At 33.7% G+C, this 17,107-nt stretch overlaps 1 protein-coding gene across 9 annotated transcripts in view; it reads left to right on the top strand.

Moving 5' to 3' along the window:
- snu (ABC-type transporter snustorr) overlaps positions 1-16,666 on the top strand; it is a 108,281-nt gene extending 91,615 nt beyond the window's left edge. For 8 of the 9 annotated variants that reach the window (XM_036368567.2, XM_036368566.2, XM_036368573.2 and 5 more), the window contains 11 exons: positions 1,547-1,717; positions 7,584-8,100; positions 8,214-8,362; positions 9,065-9,206; positions 11,965-12,057; positions 12,152-12,337; positions 12,418-12,616; positions 12,712-12,961; positions 13,109-13,169; positions 14,324-14,655; positions 14,837-16,666. In XM_036368567.2, the coding sequence (XP_036224460.1) occupies positions 1,547-1,717; positions 7,584-8,100; positions 8,214-8,362; positions 9,065-9,206; positions 11,965-12,057; positions 12,152-12,337; positions 12,418-12,616; positions 12,712-12,961; positions 13,109-13,169; positions 14,324-14,655; positions 14,837-15,011 (2,275 nt within the window). In that variant the 3' untranslated portion in view covers positions 15,012-16,666. The remainder of the gene's footprint in view (positions 1-1,546; positions 1,718-7,583; positions 8,101-8,213; positions 8,363-9,064; positions 9,207-11,964; positions 12,058-12,151; positions 12,338-12,417; positions 12,617-12,711; positions 12,962-13,108; positions 13,170-14,323; positions 14,656-14,836) is intronic. The other variant, XM_036368569.2, reaches the window with a different exon arrangement.
- The last annotated feature ends 441 nt before the right edge of the window (positions 16,667-17,107 follow it).

Here is a 17,107-nt window from a genome sequence, read left to right as displayed (position 1 = left end):
TAGTTTTTAACTGGCCTTGCAACATGTGGCCGAGCGTTGTCATGATGAAAAATTATTGATTCGTGTCTGGTCGCATATTCTGGTCGTTTTTCCGCGATGGCCTTTTTCAAACGAATCAATTGTTTTCGGTAGAGGTCCCCATTGATCGTCTGACCCGATTTCAATAGCTCATAATAGAGCACACCCTTGTGGTCCCACCAAATACATACACCTTAGCAGCATGGATATTCTGCTTTGCCGTGGATGTTGATGGTTGACCGGGCTTCACATACGATTTCTTGCGCTTTGGGTTATCATAATGAATCCATTTTTCATCGCCAGTGACAACCCGATGCAAACACGACTTCTTTTGGTGGCGTTGAAGCAACATTTCCGACATGCAGAATCGACGTTCGACGTCTCTTGGCTTTAATTCATAAGGCACCCAATTTCCAAGCTTCTGGATGAATCCTAATAATTTTAATCGTCTGGAAACGGTTGCTTGATCAACTCCTAATACTTTTGCAAGTTCTTCTTGCGTCTGGCATGCATCTTCGTCGAGCAATGTCTCCAATTCTTCGTCTTGAAGTTTGTTTGGCTGTCCGGGTCGTTCTCCGTCGTCTAAGTCGAAATTGCCACTTTTAAACCGTGCAAACCACTTTTGGCACGTTCGTTCAGCTAAAGCATGGTCACCATAAACGTCCAGTAAAATACGATGGCTTTCGGCAGCACTTTTCTTCATGTTAAAATAATGAAGAAGAACTCCCCGCAAAAACACTTTATCTGGTACAAATTTCGACATTTTCAAATGAATGAAACAAATTGTTGTTCACGCTCAAACAATTTATATCTACTGAAAACGGCGCGAAATGGCAGTACCTTTGAAATGAATACAGCCACAGATGAATACGACGCGAAATAATACTAGTAGAGCCCTTTCTTAGAAAACCGCACGAATTAATGCATACATAATATTTTATTGCATTATATTATTTTTTTTATTTATTTTTTCATTTTATTTTATAATTTGTATATTATTATTTTATTATAATTTTTTTTTACTTTATATACATTTTTTTTCTTTGTTACAAATTATTAGTTTTATTTCATTTTATTTACCTAAATTATTTTTTCGTTTAATTTTATTTTTTATATTCAATTTTTTATTCAGTTTACTTTATTTTTTTTTTTATTTAATTTTATTTTGTATAGGTTTATTTGATTTTATTTCAGTTTTTTTCCTTTATTATTAACAAAAAGACCGATAAACTCGCGCCAAAAAATCCTATCGACTCAAGTGCCCATTATTCAATTTAACACTCCTTGTTGATGCACCCTATAAAGAAATAAAAATTTGCATCACAACAACGTTTTTTCTATGAACAAGCAACAAAAGATTTAAGCAACGAACTCGCTTTACCTTATCTTCGAAGTATAAGATCACACACTGCTTCTTTATCTAAATAAACTATCTTAGTAAAATGTAAAAAGAAGATAATCAACTTAAGATATAATACCTTTATTTATTAAATAACTTATCAGTACTTTTTTTATTTTCTGCTTGCAGTTCCAGTGAACCCGCCATGGCCACAAATAATGATGGCGGAACACCAGCACAATGGAATCGGAACTCACAGGCTGCCGTATCAGTGCGACACGCCTTCAAAACGTACGGCAAGAAGAAGAATGCCATTCCCGTGTTGAATAATCTAATGATGACTGTACCAAAGGGCACAATGTGAGTCAAATTATTATCTTTGCGAACAAAGAAATATTTAATTTTTTCTAAAGGAAGTGAAAACTTTATAAATGTAATGCTATACAAGTATATAACCCATTATTTTTGTTAGATAATAGCTTAAACAACTGAATTCTTGAACCCACGTTCCAACTAGCTTTGGCCAAACACTCGTCGACATGCATTTAACTATTAAATATAACCAAAAAGTGATTTAAAATCACATAACAGTACCTTCTTCAATTTGTACTGACAATATGGCGTTCAAACATTTTTCGAAAACTCGGCCCACTATTGACAATTGTTTGCTTTGTCTGCCCAATAACCCGTCATATTAAGTAATTGTGGCATAGCAAACAACGACATAACCTAAATACCCCTTTGTGTATACCCACATACCCGCTTTCATACATATTTATATTTATGTGGATGAGCGTTGACAAATGCCTGAAATTTTCACAATGAGCTAACAAATCAAAATGAAATGTGTAAACAAGAAATGTCAACTTAACTTAGCACGGCACAACATAACATAGCACCGCATAACAAAACATAGCACGCAGTAAGTTCAATTATTTTTATTTAGTTAGTTTTTTTTTTGCTTGCGATGAGAAATTAAGCATACAACTGAGAGAAGCTGTTGATTTATAAATTTATGTCGTTGCCACAATCCGCCCTGGAGTTGCATAAACATAGGGCACTTAACTAGTTAGCGCCTACAGCAGCGTTTTATGCGCAAGTGATTCGAAAAATGGGTGCGTTATGTTAATTAGCTCATAAAAAGATGTTGTAAATACTTTTTATTGAAATATGGGCAAGCGAGCGAAAAATGTTTCCATTGTAACTCCGAAAAATTTCTCTGAAGGTCGGCGTGCGCTCCGTCAAATTTGTTAAAATGCACCAAAAATAATTCTAATATTCATAAAGAAATAAAATTTTATATGCAAACATTTGCATTAGTAATTCAAATTTTTTTTAGTTCCTCACTTCGATTCGCCTTAGATGATTTGCATGCAAATTTAAATGCCGATAATTGCCGCCTCACTTATTTTATACTATTTATGTGCGTTGAATGCTGCTTTGCATACGATACAAATTGAAAATAATTAAAAAAGCCATTTTTTGCTTCCGAATATTTTGCTTGGCGATTTGTTCAATCAATTTGCGGCGCGTGCGTTTTTACGACTCTCATTAAATGGCATTCCGATAATTAAATATTTCCCTATTAATAGTGTGAACGCGGTGCTTATTGTTTCCTAAAGAGTGTAAAGAACAGAGCGCATGGAAGCGCCTATAGCATTTGTAAGGTGAAACTGCGCTGAGGTGACGAAATATTGGGAAGTGAGAAACAAGTATCATTAAATAATCATTGCTTAAAAGTAATTTGAGCTTAAAAGTGATAAAGAATAAAAAATAAAAATTTTAATAACACCCAGAAGGAAACGTTCGAGACCTTATAAAATATATATACATAATATAATATATACATGATCAGCGTGACGAGCAGAGCTGCTTTAGCTATCTATCAGTATATACGCGAACTAGTCCGTTAGTTTTTGAAATATCGTTGTGCAATTTTGCGCACGTCTTTTTATCTCTAAGAAGCAGCTCATTTCTTAGAACCGCCGGTATTGGAAAACTTTAGCGTGTATATGTATGTCATACAAACCGCACGATCAAAACGCAGTTCTTGTATGGAAAACTTTTCTATTTTGCAAATTAGCTTCACGAAACTTAGTACAAATTATTGTACAAGGTATAATCTTCGAAAAAATTGTTCAGATAAAGTCTTTGTACGAAAAACTTTTTTCTTTGAGAAGATCTCTTCACAAAATTTATTTGACATGGACTATTGTCCAAGGCAACGGTACAACCTCCGAACAAATTGACGATCAACTTTTGCAATAATAAGAAACTTCCTACAAAAAATATTTATGCATTTTGAACAAAACCAAAACAGTTATTTACACTCTAATCGTTTGAAAATGATGAAGAATGCGAAACATTGACACACATGCATTATTGAAGGCGTTAATGGCATGAATATTGCAAGTGCGCCAAAAACGAAATAAAATAATAACAAAAAAAAAAATAAAAAAAAAACAAAAATAAAAAATAAATTACATATAAAACATTAAAATAAAAATATACAAAAACTTGCAAAATTTTTATTAAGTAACAATTAAATAAATTACGAAATATTGAGTCACACTCTTTTAATTTTAACACTTCAGCATTAACACAATTGTTTTTGCATTGCTGCCATCAACATTTAGGCGGCACAAAGCAGATAACACACTTGTCTAGTGTGTAATGTACATATGTATATATATATATATATATATATGAGTGTATTGGTGTGTGCGAATCAAGTCAAATCATCAGCTGGGAATTAAGTGATTAAGTCACAAAAGCTAAACGCAGCAACACAACAAAAATAAATGGTGTCGATTGTTGGTGGCATTATGGGGCGACTAAATAACCAATCAACCGGCGCAAACGCACACACAAACAACAACACAAACATGCATATAAACATACATTGAACGGCTTGACCCTCAACGAAGCTGCAGTGAAAAAATAGCAACAATAAAATTAACAAGAAATAAAAGCAACAAAGTCAGCTTCGACCCCAACGCCAACGCCAGCAACAGCAGCAGCAGCAGCGCGCAGAGTGGGCAGTGAGTCATTGCCGTTACCTCAAACAGTTTGCTGGCCAAACAAATTAATTAAAGAACTCGGCTATTTTATTTATATTTACATTTATCTATATAAATAGATACATACGTGTAATTACATATATACTTGTATACATATATGTGTTATATATCTTAAAATAGCACACTTGTTTCTTGTATTGTCGCCTTTTTGCTGCTTTGCGCTCAAATGCTCTTTTATCAGCGGGAAAATCGCTTGCAATTATATATATAATAAATTGTAGAACTGCAATTAAAACAACAGCAATAAACAATAGACCCTGTGCAAGATACGTGCCGTTGCCGAAAAGACCCTCAAGTGCCGCAGATGTGTGACATTTGTTGTTGTTGGTTTTTTTTACTGTTCAAAAAGATTTCTGAAAAAGTTGCCGAAACTGACTAGGTCGGTACTTATTGTTATTGTTGAAAAATATACAAATTTACATTTTCTGCTGATTTATGTATGTATGTAGGTATATATGTGCTGCAAACTCAAGGTGTCTCTTGACGGTGTCAATTTGCTTTCTTCGCGTTCTTTGTTGCTTATTTGGTTGTACTTTTTGCTGTTTCAACGCTTTTAATCATATTTGCTGTATGTACATATGTATGTATTATATATATATGCATTGATGCGGTTTATCTGCGCTGGTCGGTAGGTCGAACCGTTTAGCTGGCCATTTATTATTTTTTGCTGTTTTTTTTTTCGTTTCTATTTTTCATTTTCTTAATTTTTTGTTTTTGTTTATTTTTGTTTTTTGGTTTTTTTCTTGTCATCTTGAACCGAATTTCAACTTGAACTGTATCGTTTAGCATTGAGTCGCGCATGTGCATGTCAATGTTCAAGTTAAAGTTATATCTATGTGAATCTTAGCAGAAATATATGTTTTGTACGTTTGTATGTGGGTATCTACTATACTCAGTTTATATGTATGTATTTAAAAAAGATTTTTACGGCTTGTTAGGGCCTCGTATTTCAAAATTTTTTTGAATCGCAATGGCATGAAGCAGGAATGTACTCTATAAACGCACATACATAAGTAGTTTCATTAATTTTTTAGTAATATTTTTCCAAAAAAATTCAAACTAAAATAACTTTAAAATAACCTTTACCTTACATTTAAATTTTATTTATTTTACAGTTTTTATTTTAACAACCATAATAATTTTCGACAATAAAATGGTATAATGCATAAAAAATTATTACTAAAAATATGCATTTAACATTTTATATACTTACATACATATGTATGTACAAAAAACGGCGACCCTTAAACAGGCACTGAAATGTAGGCCTCCATTTTGCTTGAAAATTGTCTTAGTTAAATTTACCTAAATTGCTTTATTTTTGTATTGCTTGTAATTTTCTTCTTACCAAAAAAAAAAAATTAATAATAATATTAGTATCCAGTCCGTTAGCGGAATGGTTTTTACCTTTTTATATTATATAACTGCATTTCTCACATAGTGCCAACAAATAAATTTTGCAAGCAGCAATAACTTAAAATAAATACTTTGTGCCACGAAGGCACCGTTGAGATTTCACAACCCAATATACCAACCCAAGCATTTAAGCTTAATATTTGGTGATTGAAATTGACTCATAATAAAAATAACGTTGCATTAGAATTCTCCGAACAGTACAAATATTCTAGTATATCTGAAGATATATGTTTTCAGAAATCTCTCACTAAAAATATACAAAAATTATGGTTCGATTTACGGTTGAACAAAGACACTATCATGGATTTTACTTTGACCAAACGAATTCGATAGTTTATAATAAACATATCTCGGTTTTTTCGAAAATGATGCACTCTTCGATTGGCTAAGTCTTTTTTAGTAAAAAAAAGAACAACGCATTATGCCAAAAATCTAATTTGGATTGGTTATAAGCTTAGGCTAAGATGGCCTTCAGTGCCTTACGCAAATTTTGGGAACGCCATTTGTTATATTGTTGGACAGTTTTGATCAAACAACTCTTTTGCGACCTCTTCTCGACTTCGTTTTTGCAAAAGATTCAAGTACTTTGTTACGAATCTATCATTGACACGCTTCTTACCCTAAACATTAATCAAAATGTGTTGAGTCGATCCATAAGGGTTGTAGCGATTCTCTACTATTGTTCTGATGCCAACACGATGATTTTTAAGCGCTGTTTCTTTAACTATCTTCATAAACAGAGATGGATGGATGACTCGCATAAGGAAAGTTTTCAATGACTTCACGATCTTCACAGATTGGAAACACAGAATTTCAAGCAACTTATTGTTAAATTGTTTCTCCATTATATAAATTGCAAGATAAATTGTTGTTGTCATATGGAAATCAAACTTCCCACGAACGTTAAAAAAAGGTTGTATTATATTTTTGTAATCTTTTTATCGATTCGGTTTGCGCGCGCTACTTGTATTTATCAATCAATCCCAGTCAAATTTAATATTCCCATGGAAAAGGAAACATTTGCAAATACTATAAAATCTCATACGAGTATATTAATTAACTTGCTCTTCTCCATAAGACTCTATAAGATTGCTCTTATGGTATATAGTTCGTCTGCGGTTAAATAATACATTGAACTATATTTCATATACTACATTTTTCAAAGACTTTTATTTATGTATTTCAAAGCCTTTGTCATGCTAGATGTATGTAGTATTAAATTTTTTTTAAGTGCCAGATATGAACTATAGTGAAAGAGGGAAATTTTGGACAGTATTCCAAGTAAGAGCAATATGCTTTTGGTTTAATCTGCAATAGAGGAAGGTTGGAGAACATCTGAAAGATCTGATATACAGCAAGCAGAGATTAAATTGCTAACCAAACGAAAATCTCTCTAGGAAATACAGATTCCAAGTTACATTTTGCTAGATGAACTCATGGGCAGCAATGAAAAAACTCGAAAAGGATTTTTGAGGCTCTTCAATTACCCACCACTTATTTCATTAACGACTAGAGAATTCAGTACCAGTGATAGAAGTCTGAGAGTTATCTATATGAAATAACTATGCTATCAAATCTCTTTTGCGAGATCGATTATTGACTGGAATTTTTTAAATTAAAGTTTCTAAGCTAAAATATTAAACTGTATAAACTATTTAATAAAGTCTAAATGTAAAAAATACTTTCTGTAACGGTCTTTTTAATCTATTTTTCTTTTTCTCTCTTTCCAGCTACGGCCTGCTGGGTGCTTCAGGTTGTGGCAAGACCACACTACTTTCGTGCATTGTCGGTCGACGTCGCCTGGATTCGGGCGAAATTTTCGTGCTCGGTGGCAAACCAGGCACTCGCGGTTCGGGTGTGCCCGGCAAACGTGTCGGCTACATGCCACAAGAGATCGCCTTATATGGCGAATTCTCTATACGCGAGACAATGATGTATTTCGGTTGGATATTCGGTATGGACTCTAAAGAGATCGTGGAGCGCCTACAGTTTCTCTTGAATTTTCTCGATTTACCTTCGGAGAAGCGTTTGGTAAAGAATTTGAGTGGTGGTCAACAACGACGTGTCTCCTTCGCAGTGGCATTGATGCACGATCCGGAATTGCTGATTTTAGATGAGCCCACAGTTGGTGTGGATCCGTTGTTGCGTCAGAGTATCTGGAATCATTTGGTGCATATCACAAAGGCTGGCCAAAAAACAGTTATCATCACAACACATTACATTGAGGAGGCGCGCCAGGCACACACGGTGCGTATGACTGTTATGTAGGGAGGGGGAAAGTAATGGGTGCCGCTAATATATGTTGGAGAAGGGAGATTTGTAGTTCATATTATTTATTTATATATTTGTATCGTTTGCAGATCGGTCTCATGCGTTCGGGTCATCTGTTGGCCGAAGAGTCGCCAAGCGTTTTGCTATCCATGTACAAATGTATTAGTTTGGAGGAGGTCTTTCTGAAACTGTCGCGCATACAAAGTCAGAAGGGTGAAATCTCGAATGTGAACTTTAGGTGAGTCTCGCTTGATTAATTTTTTTTTTTAAATTAATTTATACAGAATTTAGCATTTTTGGTGAAAAGTAACTACTCATAACATTTTCCACTAATAGTCTTGTCTTACAACAAGTACTTACAACACTCAACAGACACACACACATACGCAGAGAAATGCGAGGACGCGTCAACACATTGTGGGGCTCTCAAAAACCCCTAAAAACCTCAAATTTACATACTTTTTTGCACTTTCGACATTGTTTTTTGGCCATTTTTGTATTTGCGTGTGTTTGTACTTGTTGTAGCTAACCATCATTGTCATTCGAACATTGTACTCCACAGCATGAATATGAATTAATACATATGTACATTTTGTTTTTCGTTTTTATCTTATTCTTCACATATTTAATGCATATTTACAACTCACCCTGTATATGTGATGTGCGCATCCACGTTGTTGTTGCTGTTGTGCTCCTCACTGTGTTGATCCATCTACATATCCGTATGCATGCAACTGCATATGTACTCATAACACATATGTATATGTACGTATGTATGCGGGTGCTCGTATTTTGTGACTCATCGCTCGTTTAATGGCATTGGTAACACTCGTTGTGCCGATCATTTTATTCATGCGGTTCACGATGCAATCGATTTATCTCCATTTTGTGGTTGTTGTGATTTACTTATGCTCATTTCGTGTGATTTATCGATTAACAGTAATAATATCTCATTACATGCCATGGCGTTCGGCAGTAAAATGGATAAGCCCAGCTCGAGTCAAGAAGGCGGTGTTGTCGGATTGAACTTCCATCAGAGCAAAGAAGTGCTGATCAACGAAACGAATGGATCTGTCTTTACGGTTTGTTATACAAGAAAAATAATTATTTCACAGTTTATCATTTATTATATTACTTGAATTGGAAGATTTTATTTTAATATAGCAGGTTTAATCGATTTTTGAAAATAATCTTCTGTTTCAGTGAGAACCCTTTGAACCGGCATGATTGGAAGTTTTATTTGTTTTTACAAGCAAATTTTTGAATTTTTTCCCAAATCAAATCAAATAATTTTATCGATAAATTATAGTTACTTTTGTTAATCAATTCATTGATCACATAATTTTTTTTAATTTTGAGAAACATTAATCGATAATTTAAATGTATCTTTAAATCGATAAGTTATCGATACCAATTACTCCGATAATTAAAAAAGAATTATTTGAAAAGTGTGTCTGAAGAAATTGTGAACAAACGATTGTTAATTATTATCGAGAATTTTTTATGACTACCAGTTTTAGCACAGCTTTTCCATATCTCGCCAAAAAATTTTATTCGTTACTTTTCAAACTACTAGTATATCAATGAAATGCCCTAATTGCCATTTATAGAATTTATAGAATTATTTATTTATTAATAATATTTGTTTTTACATATTTATACCCTTGCAACATGTTGCTACAGAGTATAATGGTTTTGTTCACCTAACGGTGGTTTGTATCACCTAAAATTAATTGAGATAGATAGGGCCGTATATATATATATAGATAAATGATCAGGATGACGTGGCGATGAAATCCGGGTGCACCTTGGCACCTTAAGAAGTTTAGTAATGTAGATTGGCGCACTCAGACCATTAGCACTAAATTAATATATAAATTTGTAATTTGGTACATTGGATTGCAGGAACAAGGGGCACCTGTTGGCTATTAATTTAAAAAAAGTGGGCTTGGCCCCGTCCTTTAGTAAGTTTAATGTCCATATGTCCTAAATTACTTAATCTATAACAACCAAATTCACTTAGGAAAATGAAAGACTCCTACAGACAGTTTGAAAATGAATGAAATCGGTTTATAGTCCCGCCCTCTCTCCATATAACGGTTTTGTTCAAAACTATTAAAAACGCGATAAATCAATAATTGAATGCATCAGAGACATTAAATTTTACATCCAGGATGATACATTAGAGCTTTATTGAAAACCAATTTGGGAATGGAACGGTGGGTGTGGCACCGCCCACAATTAGGCTAAAACCCATATCTCGGAACTTGCTCGACCGATTTTAACAAACTCAGCATGTTGCATTACTATGGTATTCGTATATTGCAGCGCGAAAATGAGCGGAATTGGACTACAACCACGCTCACTTCCCATATAACCGTATCCGGATAAAACTTTGCAATAGTGCCTTTGAAATATGCAATCTCGAATCTAAAAATCGTCAAAATCGGGCCATAACTGTTCAAGCCCCCACATACCGAATATATCGACTCCAGTGCGTATGGCTGACTTTTAGTCGAAAATGTAGGTCAATCTAAGTGATATATTTCTGGAATTCCGCTAAAATGTTTCTATGATAATAACATACCCATATATTAAAAATGGGTCAATACTTCTCTTAGCCTCCCTATATTTAATATAAAGATTTACGAACTTTCGGTTGACTTTATACCACATATATCGGTCAATGTGGGAGTTATTTTAATGTATCTTTGTTCCTAAAATTAAAACATCCGGCTGACTTTACTCCATATATGTATATGTTTATATTTATATACTTTTAAAATTGCTTGAAAATTAGTTCTCAAGTATATCTGAACCATGGGAAAAATTATTACAATCAGTCCTTTCATTTCTCGGCCACCAATATGCTTATGTAATGATTTCTGACTTTAAACCGTTTTGGTTGGTCAAAATGTGTGATATTTTAATAAAAATTAAGTGGAAACGTTTTTTTTTAAGTTATAAAATTATATTAATGGTTTGGCGCTCAATATCGTATAAATGAAATAAGGTTTTTAATAATGCCAATACCTGAGGTATTTTCCCGGCTTTGATTCTTGCAGGCTATAAAATGTTCAATTCAAGAGTATAACATGTTCGGTAATACCGTTATTTAGCCCTTCCATACTTATTTTATATAATCGTTAATCGTTATAGATAAATTACAATAACAGATTTTTTCCAGACTAGTCATTTCTCCAACCACATGTATGGAGAATTATTTACCTTGTAATCGTTAATATAATTTTTTTTCTGTTTTATTTAAGTCTTTTAAGTTATCGGTAATTTCCGATAACACATTTTTGCCAAATCTTTAATTTTTTCAATCACATTTTCTTAGTATTTGGATCTTGTAATCGTTGTTGTTTTTTGATGAATGGTTTTTGTTTCATATAAAACTGCGATATTATCGACTATTTTTAGAATGTTGATATGAAAACAAAATAAAAAAATAACGATTTTTAACTAACTTTATTTAAAAAATAAAATGATACTGTTCAATGAAAGATTGATTCACTTTATAATTTTGAAGTATTCATAGAAGACTTCCATATTTAGTTTCGTGGTAACTATCACTGAAATCTTTTTAAAATATAGGGAGTCCGTTTTCATCTCTTAAAATTCGAAATATAGAGATTGATAATGAATATTTAAAGGGAGCTCTTGAAATATCATCTGTCAGAATCCCATAGCTACCTTAGATATTCTTAACTAATTTATGCAGCATTATTTCTTAAAGAGCACATACAATTGATATCATCTCATCTCTTTCTTTACTAAATATTGATAAAAAATCAAAAAAAACCAAAACCACAACCACTATTTTTACACACACAGTTAAATCAAGAACCCTACGATCCGCCCCAAATAAAACGCAGCAAACCCAATGATGAAGAGAGCTGCCAGGATTGCTATGCGAATTTGTGTAAGGTAAGCACTAATCAAGCGATCAAGTCGAGTCTCAGACACGAAAAGTTAATATTTCATTTATTTAAATATTTTCCTCGAATTATTTTACTGGCAGGTCACAACAAAGGGCAAAATGAAGGCATTGCTAACCAAGAACTTCCTGCGTATGTGGCGTAATGTCGGCGTTATGCTGTTCATATTCGCCTTACCCGTTATGCAAGTGATACTCTTCTGTTTGGCAATTGGACGTGATCCCACTGGCTTGAACTTGGCAATCGTCAACAGTGAAATGAACAACACAGTGAGTCTAAGTTCCATCAACGTGCAAGTCATCGAATGACAATTCTAAATAAATGTCTTATTTTGTTTTTTTACCTTTAGAGCATCTGTCATTGGGAGGACTCTTGTCACTTCACGAATCTCGGTTGTCGCTATTTGAGCCATCTAAATGACACCATGGAAAAGACATACTACACGGACTTGGAAGAGGCCAAAGATGCGGTGCGTGTGGGCAAAGCTTGGGGTGTGGTCTACATAACGGAGAACTTTACGGACGCTTTTGTGGCGCGTGTTGCATTGGGTATGTTCAAAGCATATGCATTTTTATTCAATAATTATTAATTTAAAATTATTTTGTATTACTTTTCCGTTTCTGCTTCTCTTTGCGTTCTGTAGGACGTGACGCGGATGATGAGACCATTGATCAGTCGGAAATAAGAGTGTGGCTCGATATGTCTAATCAGCAAATCGGTATTATGCTAAATCGTGACATACAGCTGGCCTATCGTGCTTTCGCCATGAACTTATTGGATCAATGCGGCAACAATCCCAAGCTCGGCGATGTCCCAATACAATTTAGAGATCCCATTTATGGCACAATGAATCCATCATTCACAGATTTCGTTGCGCCCGGTGTGATATTGACGTAAGTAGCGGCAGTGGTGTATACTTTAAAGGAAATCCACACATTTATTATTTTTTGTTTAATTTTTCATAAATGTTTATTGTTTAAATGCATTGAAAGTCATGTTTATTTCTATTAATTTAATTTGTTTGTCCTCGAAATTTATAGCATTGTGTTCTTCTTGGCTGTTGCATTGACGTCATCCGCTTTAATCATCGAACGCACTGAGGTGAGTACATACTTTTTACGTGTAGTGTAAATAGATATGGCGTAGGTGGAATAAAAATAAATCTTAGTTGATTTGCTTTATTTTTTACTGCCTCACTTCATTATCTTGTTCAGCCCCTCAGAACCTATATGAACCAAAAACTAAATTTATAGATAATAATCAGGCTGGTGAGCTGGAGAACTTAAGAAATACCTTTCTTTCATAATATAAGAGAAACTAGAAATATTGGCACCAGCGCTAGAATAACTTTTAGTCACTTTTTTATCTTTATACTTCAGTAATATTACTATATATTCTGTAAACTTAAATCTTAAAAAGAAGATGATATCTGAAGCATATGTGGGTCCGAGGCCAACGCTATCTTTATATCTATAACTCAAAAGTCTTGCAGCCATATTTCCCAGCTTTAAATAAAAAGTAACTGACTTCAGAGTGTACTACGCTAGTACAATTGGTTTTCGAATAGAGATTTAACTTCAAAATGTTACAAAAAGTTAAGAAATATTTTGAATATAAGTTTTTCTAACGATATACCCCATATATTCTAGAGATTTCTTGGCAACAATTTTAAATTCCACCATAATTACCTTTTTTATACAAAAGCTGGGGCGATGTCCAGATATTTGGACAGACGCTTCTTAGTTCTTTCTTTGATATTTATTAAATATTTGAGTAGAAAATGTCGGTTCCCCCCGAAACCTTTTATATTTTACCTAATTGGGAAATCTTTGAGTAATTTTACTTTACTTTGGTGAAAGTGTTGACTTACATATATTAGCCGATTGGGTAACGAAATCTGAACTTGTTTGTAATGGGCTCTTTTTTCTGATATAGCAACCATCAGCCCCAACTTTTGATTCCAAACAGTACTATAAAAATTAATTTATTTGGTACGCATAGGTCTTGGCATTCGACTAAAAGGGTCATTAAAGATTCAGGGTTGGGTAGAGCATGCAGTGTCTAACGGACAATCTTAGTAGATGTTAGACTGACTTCAAATCTTTTTAGACTAGTAGTACTGTAAATGCATTTTTGGTTTGACTGAGCAATGGACCTGAAGTAAAAGATTAAATATGTAACTCTACGTTTTGCAAAAAATTATAGTTTGTCTTCCACTATGGTGCTTTAATTTAAATTTTTCCAAATTTTTCCAGGGTTTACTCGATCGTTCTTGGGTTGCCGGTGTCACACCCAGTGAGATACTCTTCTCGCATGTCATCACCCAATTCGTCGTCATGTGTGGCCAAACAACGCTTGTACTTATATTCATGTTGGTCGTCTTTGGTGTAACAAATAATGGCGAACTCATTTGGGTCATTGTGCTGACACTCTTGCAGGGTATGTGCGGCATGTGCTTTGGCTTTCTCATCTCATCGGTATGTGAGTTGGAACGTAACGCCATACAATTGGCGTTGGGCTCATTCTATCCAACATTGCTGTTATCGGGAGTGATTTGGCCCATCGAAGGCATGCCTATTGTGCTGCGGTGAGTTGGAATTTTATAGATTTCTCTTACCTATAATAAGTCTCTCTCTCTCTCTCTCTCTCTCTATAAGTGCAATTTATGTGCTCCTAATGGTTTCTAATATGCTTTGTAACTGTTATTTATGTTAGTCACATTTTTATTTGATCCCTAACTGTAATTTTTATGCTCTCAAACTGTACAGATACATATCGCTTTGCCTGCCGCTAACACTCGCTACCACATCGCTGCGCTCAATATTGACGCGCGGCTGGCAGATCACCGAGATGGCTGTGTACTCCGGCTTCCTGAGTACGCTCGCGTGGATTTTCGGCTTCCTGATACTGACGCTGGTGGTGCTGCAAGCGAAACGTGGATAGAATCTCTTCGTGTTTTTGCAACAGCAAATTGGAAGCAACAAATTAATTTAATATCTATTATTTTTTTTTTTATTAATTAAACTTACGATACTAGAAATTGTACAGAAATGAAATTAAGAGCAAAGAAAAAAAAAAATGGGATTGCTAGAAAAATCCAAAACTGTATCTGTGTATGTACATATGTATGTAGTATATGCATATGGCTGGCAGATCGCACAAGAGATCTTGTGTAAAGTGGAAAGTGTCGATCGAATTGTAGCTGAGTTTTTAGTTGTAGCGCGTAAATATTAATTAAAGAAAAAACAACAACAAAGCAAAAAATATATATAAATACAAAAAACAACAACAATTGTTTAAGGTGTCTTGTCCTAATGTTAGCATTAATTCATATTAAGCATACTATCTAGTTTATTTCGCACCCACATGCACGTACACAGAAAATTAAGTGTGGAGAGAACAGCTTAAATTTCAAAAAAAGTGTGAGAAAAAGATCGCAAGTATATTTCATTAATTTAGAAAATTTAAAAAAAAAAAGTTAAAATATTAAATTCTTACATTTTCGAATTTCAGTAAATGGCAAACTATTCTAAAATTGTACTCAAATTGGCAATGCTTTCAAAAATATTGTAGCTTTTGCGCAGCTTAACTTATTTTTAACATAAAAGCAAGAAAGCGCTCCGCACACTTGGCAGGCTTTCTCGATATTGCAAACACACACTTTAATACACACAGATGGCAGTGTGTGTGCGTGCAGGATTTTCCTAGTTTATTGGTTTTTTTCTTCACTACAAATGTATTTTTTTTTTTTTACAAAATATTGTAATTTAATTTAGCAATGATTTAAGGTTTAGGTTGTATTAATAATAATTATTACGATTATCTTCTTCTTAATTTAAGTCAAGTTTTATAACTCCCTTTGTAAATAGTTGTGTATGCAATTTCCAATATGTAAGCCGTTAAGTAAAAAAAGGAAAAAAACTTTAAAGAAGGCATTATTGTAATACACAAAAGAGAAAACAATAACAAAAATAACAAAAACAAAAAAAGTCAGAAATAATATAACAACAACAACAACGAATTAGTCGAAATATAGCTTACTTCTCTACCTACTCTTTACCGCACTCTCTTATGCATGCTATCACACTCTCTCTTTTATGCGCGCCATCACGTTCTCGCTTTAACTTAATCTCTCACTATACTCATATCTAACTTACGTCGGCAGTCGTGTCGCCCGAACGATCTTGTTTGCTTAATATTCTTATGAAACGAACTTCGAACTTTGAACTTCGACTTTTGCACTGCTTTTCAATGTTCTATAAATATTTATTTTTATTTTTCGAGTCTTTTCGCTATCATTATCTAACACAAAAGGACTGTGATTATATTAATTTCCTTGAATTTTTTTGTAAACAAGAAAAGAAATATGTAATGAAATTATATAATAAATACTTAATTACTGTTATTGGTTTTTGAATTCTTTGACGCTTGACATACATATGTTTGCATACAAAATGCATTCGTGTTTGCACATATGATTACATAGCAATACAAATACATATCTAAATACCTATGTAATTAAATACAATTACTTTATATAATATACGAGTAAAGTCAAATAAAATAATTTAAAATAAAAATTTAATAATTTAAAATTATTAACGGTGTCTCTTTAGTGTACGCATTCTTAGATTAACAAAAATTGGGGTTTAATAAAAAAAGTTTTAGGGTACAAGATAATCACGTCAGATAATATCGAACTTATCCATCCCATCAATCCCCACTATCTCCTTTACGGATTTGCTTTTGATAATCGTCTGAAAAAACCTAATGTTAGCGTACGACTTTAACCTACTAAAATATTCGACGAATTGGCCTTTTGGTCTCACGGATTTGGTATATCGTCAAGAGGCGGTCATGAGCTCGATGCTCAGTCGCTTCGTTTGGTCGTCGGTCAGCATCTCAAGACCACAAGAATTTAATTTTTTAGACAATTTTTGTTATCCCGAAAGTGCCTTGAGCCACTGTGCCACCTGTCGCATTGGTATAATGGTTCTCCAAGACACCTTTTAATAATTTTCTCTCTTTGTTGAACTAAT

The sequence above is a fragment of the Bactrocera oleae genome, chromosome 2 (assembly GCF_042242935.1).
Source record: "Bactrocera oleae isolate idBacOlea1 chromosome 2, idBacOlea1, whole genome shotgun sequence".
Lineage (NCBI taxonomy): Eukaryota > Metazoa > Arthropoda > Insecta > Diptera > Tephritidae > Bactrocera > Bactrocera oleae.
The sequence above is the reverse complement of the archived record's forward strand: the minus strand, read 5'-3'. Positions and strand labels throughout refer to the sequence as shown.